Source organism: Lodderomyces elongisporus, chromosome 1 (genome assembly GCF_030384665.1).
Source record: "Lodderomyces elongisporus chromosome 1, complete sequence".
Classification (NCBI taxonomy): domain Eukaryota; kingdom Fungi; phylum Ascomycota; class Pichiomycetes; order Serinales; family Debaryomycetaceae; genus Lodderomyces; species Lodderomyces elongisporus.
Genome location: NC_083673.1, coordinates 2,668,667 through 2,678,718, shown reverse-complemented (window position 1 = coordinate 2,678,718; position 10,052 = coordinate 2,668,667). Strand labels below are relative to the sequence as shown.

Sequence of the window (10,052 nt, the reverse complement as noted above, 5' to 3'; positions counted from 1 at the left end):
CTTTTCCCCCCCTTCCCCACCACCATTTTTTTCAAATAAAAAAAAAAAAATTATTCTTTGCAAGTACTTGTTTTCTCATTTAAAATTTGACTATATAGTTCTCTCTGACTTTTTTTCGAGATACTAGTACCATATGGCCCAACGACAATTACATATTCCTTATATGTCTCTACAAATATATATATATATATATATACATTGCTGTAGTTTGTTACGTTGCTGAATGGGAATGCTTTATATTCTTTTTTAATTTTCCCTTCTCCATTTCACACGCACCCTCTTTCATTTGTGTTTCTTACAACAAACTGTTTTGCGTAACGATCGTTTTTGCCTGCCCCACGCTTGATAGAAACCGATTGGCAAATAATATTTTTTATTTTAATTATTTTATTTTATTTTTTATTTTTTATTTTTTCTATATTATATTATTTTAAATCCGAGCACAGTAATATAAAACCTTATTCCCATAGTAAATGAACATGATATTTTCAGTTTGTATTGGTATATTCAGACAAGCAAAACACAACAAAAAACAAATAAAAAACAAAAAACAAACAAGAAAGAATATTGATTTTGTTGTTGGTATTCCTTACCATGGACCCTCTTGCTGTTTACTTTTTATTTTTTCTTCTATTTGTCTTTTTTATATTATCTTTTAAAGAAACATCATTAAACAAACAAACAAATAAACAACAAAGAATGACGCAATAGGAAAAAGGGTTTTCATTTTCATTATCATTTTCATTTCCATTATTATCTTATTGGATATGACCAAATTAAGAAAAAAGAAAAAACCGGAAAAGGAATATGCTGGATTCTTGTATTGTATGTAGTACAACGAAGATGAAAAAAAAGTTAAAAAAGCGGGGAGTGAGAAAATGAGGTGTGGTGCAGTAGGGATAGAAGAGCAAGAGCAAGGGCAAGGGCAAGGGCAAGGAGAGAAAGGAAAGAATGTTTGTTTGCAAGTATTGTTTCAACCACTCCAACAGCAAATTACTAAAACAACAGAAACACACAAAGAAACAAAGAAGACGAAGAAGAAGAGGAAAAAGAAGAAGACGGGTAAATCTCGCTTGTCACGAGTGTTTCAAATCCCTATGCCACAAGATGTATAGCCCAAAAAAAAAAGAAAGCAATTATGTCAAGTTGTTGCTTCTTTTGCTCTGCTCTTTTCTCATTTCTACTCCTCTTTTTGTTTCTTTGTTTCTTTGTTTCTTTTCTTTTTTTTCCGTTTGTAGTTGAAACTTGATGTAAAACGCAAATATCCGTTTATCATCATCATCATGATCACGAGCATTAGCCTTTGCAGTACAACAAAATAAAAAAAATAAAAAAAAATGAGAATACAATTTTTTCTCTCACCATTGCCTTCCGTTGTTGGGCAAAAAAAAAAGAAAAAAGAAAAAGACAAAGGGTAGGGAGAAAGGTAGGTAGGGAGGGAGAGGGGAAGGAATGTTATTGGAAATGCGCATGTAGGACAATAGTCAGAAATGAAATAATAAATGGGTCACTCTGGTAATAAGATAACAAACGAAGAAACAAAGAAAGAAAGAAAGGAAGAAAGGAAGGAAGATGATGAACAATAAGAAAAAAAAGGTGAAATTAATTGGGTAATGATGTGTAGATCAAACGTTTTATTTCTTTAACCTTTTATGTTGGTTATTATTTATATTTTTTTTATTTTTTATTTTATTTTTATTTTATTTATTTATTATTATATTTATTTATTTATTATTATTTATTAATAGTTAATTGCAAACTTGGATTGCGTGAGTTTGATTGTGTTGGGAGAGTCGAACAAGTACATGAGCTTTAGCAGGTGCATGAAGGAAGTTGCGCGCATTAGTGGCGAATATAAATTGAGTTGAGTTGAGTTGAGTTGAGTTGAGGGAGGAGAAAAAAAGTTGAAGCTAAGTGGGGAGCTGGGGTGGGGGGCTAGGGCTTCTAATTACTGTTCTGCATGAAAATGAGATCATGCTGTTATTTTAGTGAGCGTTTTGTCATGTCTTGTCTTGTCTTGTCTGGTCTTGTACCTTCTTGTTCTTCGTCTTTCTTCTGGTGCCGTAGAGTGACCACTCTTTATCACCCTACTACAAATCAGATCAACTGGTTATATTGTGGGTGTTTCGGCAGTTGCTGACTTTAAAGTAGACGATGACTAGAACAACAACAACAACAACAACAACATCAAAAGTGTTTGGAAATATCCTATTATTTTCTTTTTTTTTTTTTTTTGTTTTTGCAATACATTATAAGAGGTTGGTGATTAACTTGCCAAGTCTTTGTTTAATGAACCTTGGGCCATAAATTTATGTATCGATGGAAATGCGGTGGAGGACACTCTCCCATTATTAACAAAACACCAAAAAAGACAATAAAGTAAAACAAAGTAAAACAAAGTAAAAATGAAAAAATATAAAAAGATATACATGTCGGATAAAACCGACAGACAAAAATAAATTAAATTAGAATTAAATAGCAGATTCAAACACACTAATAATATTACCCGTGATATGTGGACAGAGTAAAGTAGCTGTCTGTCTGTCTGTTATTGTTATTTTTATTTTTATTTTTATTTTTTTCGTTCAGATGAAATGGAAGAGAAGAAAAATTTACTCCCTGTGGCCGCTGTAACTCCCTCCTCGCGGGGGGCCCCCCAAATAAAATTATAAAAATAATAAATAATAAATAATATAAAATATAAAAAAAATTAAAAAATAAAAATAAAAATAAAAATAAAAATATAAAAATAAAAATAAATAAAAAAAATTAGAGGATGACAAAAACGAGGACTTCAACAGTTTGTAGTAAACCAGGAGTTACAGTATAAATAAACCCCTAAAAGTGTCCACCAAAAGACCAAACCCCCGAAAAAGATTATGTCACTTTGTAAATTATAAGTCGTTTAGCCTACTTTTGTACTGAAATATTTCTAGAAACCTACTAAAACACTTACATCCACACCAAATACACTTGTCTGTTTTGTTTTGTTTGTTTGTTTTGTTAACTTTAACTTTTCACCCCCCCACTCCATTCTTTACCATTTACTTTTTCATTTTCCATTCTTTTTATTTGGGACTACGTGTTTTTGCACCAAACTGAATTGGATAAAGCATAACTGCAAGACAACCCAGAAGACATAATAGAAACAAAAAAAAACCGAAACACAACACAACTGGAATCCGGAAAAAAGAAAAAAAAAGAAGTGTCCAACTAGCGATTCTTGAATTGCAATACCACTCTGTTCAAGAAACTCAAACAAGAATACTTTAGAACCACACACTTTCCACAACTCCACACACACACACACACGAAAGATCATTTCAACGATTCTTATTGCCTTCAAACAGATAAACACTGATATCCTGTTTGAACAATTTCACAACTTTATGAAAACTTCACATTGTTATATTTTAATCTTTATTTTTTTCAAAAAAAAAATAATCAAAAAATAGAGCTGGCCTCTTAACCTTACTAATAACTAATACCATCACAATCAAACAAGATATATATATATATACATATATATATATATATATTCATATACATACATAAACACTCCTACCTCCTTGATACCTAAACATGTACGACGGGCCAAACAGCATTCACTATGCTAATAGCCATTTGGGGCCAATATCATCATCTGTCCATCAACCCACCCATTTCAACAATACGATGCATATGCAGCAGCAGCAACAACAGCAGCAGCAGCAACAACAACAACAACAACAACCAGCACATCTACCTCCACCGCATGTACAAGAGACTTCTTATGCACCCATGAATGTGGCTCACTCGGTTGATCACCAAATTCATCATCCAAGCCAGCTCTCTTCACAGCAACAGCTTTCTCAACACCAATTGTATAATTACAATCAACAAGGGGTCCCAACGGGTGGTATCATTGGCCAACCATTTCTGCAGCAGCATTTATTGGTCCAACACCAACACCAACACCAACACCAACACCAGAACCCAAACCCAAACCCAAACCAACTACCGCAATACTCCACCATACACGCACCACAAGAACAGCTTAGTCATCCGGCTGGTGGACACGAAATCAATCCACACGTGCATCATCAACACACCCATGCAACTCAACCGGCCCACAATAGACGAGGTCCCTGGTCTCCGTTGGAAGATAAAAAATTGCTAGATCTGATCTCAATCTATGGCCCAACAAACTGGGTAAGGATCTCCAACCACTTGGAAACAAGAACACCAAAGCAATGTAGAGAACGATACCACCAAAACTTAAAACCAAGCTTGAATAGATCACCCATCACACCCGAGGAAGGAGACTTGATTGAAAAACTAGTGGCACAATATGGCAAGAAATGGGCCGAGATATCACGCCATCTCAACGGAAGATCAGACAACGCCATAAAGAATTGGTGGAATGGAGGTGCTAACCGCAGACGGAGAGCAAGCTTAGAGGCCTTTGGCGGTGGTAATGGCAGTGGTAATGGCAGTAGCAGTGGCAGTAGCAGTAGTAATGGTAATGGTGTAGGTGTATCCTCGACTGCTACTAACGGCTCTACAGTCCAAGAGCAACTAATGTATAATGAACACAAGAGGAAATCATTGGATGGCACAGAACAATCTACGCCTTTAGTTTCTTTAAATAAAGCAAAAACTGCTTCGGATCTACCCCAACCACCGCTGTCAGCACCACAAGCTTTCGGTGATAATAACAACAATATCAATTATAACAGCAGCAATGTAGTGGAAGGACCCAAATTGACTGGAACAAAACATATTAAGCAAAGTATTTCTCAAGTACCCAATGTCCCCCATTTACCGCAAATCTCATTCAACACTTCGATTTTCGGTCAAAAACTCCCAGATAAGTCATTTCTTAATATCCGCGATACGGCACAGGTTTCCGCTACTCCTCCACCTCAACCGCCTCCAATCACAAACAACTCTAGTATAGCAAACCACTTGCCCGGATTGAAGCCATTAGCATCTCGATCTGCTAGCTTTGACACTAATTACTCTACATTACCACCAATAGTACCAAACACCAAGAGAAGATTGATTGATGATCAGTTTGGCCGTCGTCATTCGAGTGCCACGTCGATGTTGATGCAAGCTCATGCAAATGGTTCCCAGCCCAGTTTGCATCCTTTATCTCATACATCATTATCATCATCTGCTAATACTAATACTAATACTAATACTAATCCTACTAATCCTACTACTACTACTACTACTACTACTTCTTCTTCTTTTGCTCACACCCATACTCATCTTCAGAACAACACTCAAAACAACACACACAGCGCCTATTCACAATCCCAGTCGCAATCAGCCAGTGGTAATGTTCTGCCATCATACCATGGTTCCCCCTTAATGATTAATTCAGCAAATTCAAGAAACAATTCTATTGTCGCATTTGAATTGCCGCACCCATCATCAACTACAAACACTTCTTCTCGAAGATCAAGTTATATAGCCCTGGATTTATTCCCCAACCCATTAGGAAAGAATGCCGAAGTACAAATGCACAAGCGAAACTTGTCTCAAAACTCATCCTTTAATTCTCCGCAATTAACACCACTGACAAGATTTTCGATCAGCTCCATCACTTCAGAAAAAACACCATCTTCTATGCTCAATATTGTGTCGTCTCCGGCACACTCTTACAAGTATGAGCACACAGCAAGTACAGCATCAATCAACAAACCTGTGAAGGAGGAAGATGAAAACAACAAGGAGAGACAGAAGCAGCAGGATAATTTGCAACAATTGCATCTCGTAACACAGCAACTGGAACAGGAACTGGGACTGGGACAGGAACAACAGCAACAACAACCACAATTCAGGCACGAGGAACCTAGGGCAGAGACAGAGAAGAACCCCACTAACAAGTTAAATAACAAGTCCAGCCAGAAATCATTCCTCGAGCCTTCTACAAAAATGTCAGTCTCATCCTTGCTAGACTGAAATCAATTCAAAAGTAGAATTGTATATGCATCTATATGTTCCTGATTTCGACACAGAGAGACGTGTAAACTGGTGATTTTCTCAGTATTTGCCAAAAAATAAAAATAAAATAAAATAAAATAAAAACGGAAGCCTTTAGGAAGTTTGTTTATTTACATATTTCGTTTGTTGGATGGAATGGGAAAGCTTTTGCTTTTGCTTTTGTTTTGTTTTTCCCTTTTTCTTATTCTTTTTTTCTTTTTATAGCCCTTTTTTTCATTTCCTTGAGAATCCTATTAAGACATATTCTCTCGATACACTTTAGATGCGCAGGGTATAGATTATCCTTCAGTCAATCACCAGTGATTGAATTCACAAACATTTTACTTTTAAATTTTCAATTAATCCATAGTTTAATTTTCATAATGTATTTATTTTTATAGCAAAAGAAAAAAAAACAACAAAGAAAAGAATATACAATTATAAACAATCCAAACGCTATTGATCTACCATGTTTTGAATATAGTTTGTTGTCAATTTACAATATCCCGTCAGATAAAGAAGAATGTGTTTACGTGGAAATAGCACATTATTGGCTAGCTTGTCCTTGTATTCACACTCAAACACACATAAATAAATAAATAAATAAATAAATAAATATATATTTGTATATACATAATTAATTGTAAGTTTACTTCTTATTGTGTTGGCCGAAGATTATAAAGTGCGTGGCGGCCAAATCCATTTAATATATACTTTAAATTTCCGCACGTATAACGAATTTGGTGTAGAACATTCTCTCTTTGTTTGGCCGCTAATATCCCCAAACTCCCCAAAAAGTTTAATTAACCAAATCTTCAAGTATCTACAAGATATCAATTGTCTGCTTTTTTATTTTCATTCATCTATCAACATTCGATAAACGAACATTTTCATTCTTTCTTTTAACAAGTTAGAAATACACTTCTTACACTTCCCACACTTCCCACACTTCCCACACTTCCCACACTCAACTTACACCATATGGCATTGACGACAAAGGAGCAGGATGCTATCCTCAAATCATGCATCACCAATATCAAGCACCAATCCAATCTCATGCAAAATGATTTAAACGAAAACAAGCTACTCCCAGCATTGAAGCATTGCTCCAATTTACTCAACGAATTACGAGTTAATCAATTGACACCCAAGCAGTATTATGAGATGTATATGATGGTGTTTGATTCATTGGAGATTCTTAGTGAATACTTGATTAGTAGTTATAATGCCAGATTGAAAAGAAGAATCCGCGGAGACACTGGTAGTGATGCCAAGGCAAACAATGATGGCAATGAGAGAAATAACAGTGGTGGTAACAGTAGCAGTAGCAGCAACAGCAGCAGCAGCAGCAACAACAGTACCATTTCAAACGATAACGGACAATTCCTTGGTAAAGGTAAATCCAAAGCGAACCATACCTCTACAACTGCTTCTGTTGCCACGTCTGCGTTTCTAGCAGATTTATACGAAATTGTCCAGTATTCAGGAAACATTATCCCTCGGTTATACATGATGATTGTGATTGGTACAACGTATATGAGCACAGGAGGTGCACCATCAAAAGACTTGATGAAAGATATGGTTGAAATGTGTCATGGAGTACAACACCCCATTAGAGGCTTATTCCTACGCTACTACTTATCTCAACGGACCAAGAACTTGCTTCCCTACGAGACTCGAGTTGACTTTAACGAGACTGTTAATTTTCTCATTACCAACTTTATCGAAATGAATAAATTATGGGTAAGGTTGCAGCACCAGGGACATTCTTCTGAGAGGGAGTTGCGCTATCGCGAGAGGAAAGAAATCAAAATTCTTGTCGGATCCAATTTGGTAAGATTAAGTGAGGTTTTAGATGATTATAAAGGTTCAAGTATTGATGAAAATTATTCGTCTGTGGAATTTTACAAGAATATGGTATTTCCAGCAATCACGGAACAGATTATACAATGTAAAGACCATTTGGCACAAACGTACTTGATTGATGTTATAATCCAGGTGTTTCCTGACGAGTATCATTTTGCCACGTTGGAGACAATGCTCAATCAGGTGTTTTTGAGTTTGCATCCATTACTCGATAAAAGTGAGTTGGTGCATACTTTGATTGAAAAATTCACCACATACCACAAGTTTAATGATAATGTTTCCAGCTTGTCAATTGCCGGCAGCAAAGGAGATAGCCATAGTGAGGATCACATCAGTATTGAAGGAGAAGTATTATTCAAAAGATTTTGGTCCTTCTACTTGAAATTGAATGAAGTCGATCCTGATTTGCCACCAGAAGAACATACCAAGCTCTTGCAATCTATTATCGACTTGTCATTATCTTTCAACCCAAACAACTTGAGTGTTTTGGATACCGTGTATGAATTTGCTGCGCAAAAATTGACAACTTCAGAGCCAAATGAAGAGCAACGAGAAATGTTGCTCCAATTGCTCTTAGTATCGATCAATCATTTCACCACAATTAAAACCATCTTTACATTTAAAAATTTCTACCAATTTTATGGAAAAATTAATGACGAGAATACCAAGAGGCAGATTAGTTTGGCGATTATCGACAAAATATTGCAAGTTCATAATGGTTATGAGGATGTCAATGATGAGAATGATTACTACTATACAACAACGTCTGAAATTGACGGAATATTCAAGTACGTTACAGTTTTGTCTAAACAAAATACGGGCAAGTTGGATACAGCAAAAGATTTAGGAATCACAGAGACTATCAAAATCAACAATGAAACCAAGTTGATAACACCCGAGTACCTCGAAACCCAAGAAAAAGTGTGCAAGTTGATCCAATTAGTCAATGACCCTCAAGATGCTCAAAAGAGTGTTTTGAATTTATTGTATTTAAGGAAAAAGTATTTGAGCGGCAATTTTGAGAGTATAGTTTATACTTATCCAACTGTCATATCCAAAGTTCTTTTTAAGTTGAAATTGTTAGGATATGCCAAATTAAAGCTCGGATCAAGGAGCAAAGATAAAAAGGAATCACTTCAAAGATTTTTAGTGTCCAACTTTAAGAACTTGTCTGTAATTCTTGATGAATTGTATCAGGTGCACCACGAAAACCATTCAACACTCATATTAAACTTGTATTTACAATTGGCCTCCGTTGCCGACCAAATAAAATTGCAGTCTCTTACGTTTGAGTTGTTTAACCAATGCTTTGTTGTTTATGAGGAGAATTTGTTACTTTCTTCGCATCAGTACAAGCCATTTAATGAGATCACTCCATATGACTCATTGGCCAATGGCTCTGTTGCTTATCGATCTATTTCGAGTATTGCAAATGCTTTATTCAGGGTAAGAAATATAAGTCGAGAAAACTATGAGATATTGATTACAAAGGTAACATTATATGGTAGCAAATTGTCTAAAAAGCAAGATCAATGCCGAGCTATTTTTTCTTGTGCCAATTTATGGTGGTGGACAGAACAATTACTACCATCTACGGATACATCTCCCATTGTGAATGAAAATAAAGAAGAGACTGAGAATACCAAAATTGAGAAACACAAAAACGATAGCCAAGGCAACAGCAAAGACAATAAAACTAGTAATGAGAACGTCCACGGAAAAGATGTTGATCGAGATAATGAAGGGACCGAGGATGTTACCGAGAAGCTTTACAGAGATCAGAAACGAGTATTGGAATGCTTGCAGCGCGCTCTCAAGATTGCTGACTCGAGTATGGATCCTTTTCTTTCACTTAATTTATTTATTGAGATATTAAACCGTTGCCTTGTGTTTAATCTATACGGCAACACAAGTGTGGATAATCGGTATATCAATGGTGTGATTAGTTTGATTAGGACAAACATTGATGACTTAAAAGGTGATACTGATATTGATGCTTACGCTAACGAGACAAGTGACTTTGGCATCCAAAACAATGCTAATTCAACTAATGACAAAGAGACTAAGATCTTGAGCGAGATACAAAAACAATTTAAAGCAACATTACAATACATCGGAGAGCAACAGGAATCAGAGAATAGGTTTCCGGGTGTATTTGCATAGAGTAAATATGAGTTAAAAAAGTTCACTTAAGGTAAAAGAAAAATAAAATG

General features: G+C 35.6%; 2 protein-coding genes across 2 annotated transcripts; both read left to right on the top strand. All coding sequences in view use genetic code 12, as the record gives it.

Moving 5' to 3' along the window:
- Window positions 1–3,582: 3,582 nt before the first annotated feature.
- PVL30_000956 (uncharacterized protein) lies at window positions 3,583–5,952 on the top strand (the record flags this gene model as incomplete). The annotated part of the gene is made up of 1 exon (XM_001528423.1): window positions 3,583–5,952. One exon carries the CDS (start codon window positions 3,583–3,585, stop codon window positions 5,950–5,952), a length of 2,370 nt encoding a protein of 789 aa, XP_001528473.2.
- A 1,002-nt stretch (window positions 5,953–6,954) lies between these two features.
- vps35 (retromer complex subunit Vps35) lies at window positions 6,955–10,002 on the top strand (the record flags this gene model as incomplete). Its single annotated transcript, XM_001528422.1, has 1 exon — window positions 6,955–10,002. The coding sequence occupies one exon, from the start codon at window positions 6,955–6,957 to the stop codon at window positions 10,000–10,002; it is 3,048 nt and encodes a 1,015-aa protein (XP_001528472.1).
- Window positions 10,003–10,052: the final 50 nt, after the last annotated feature.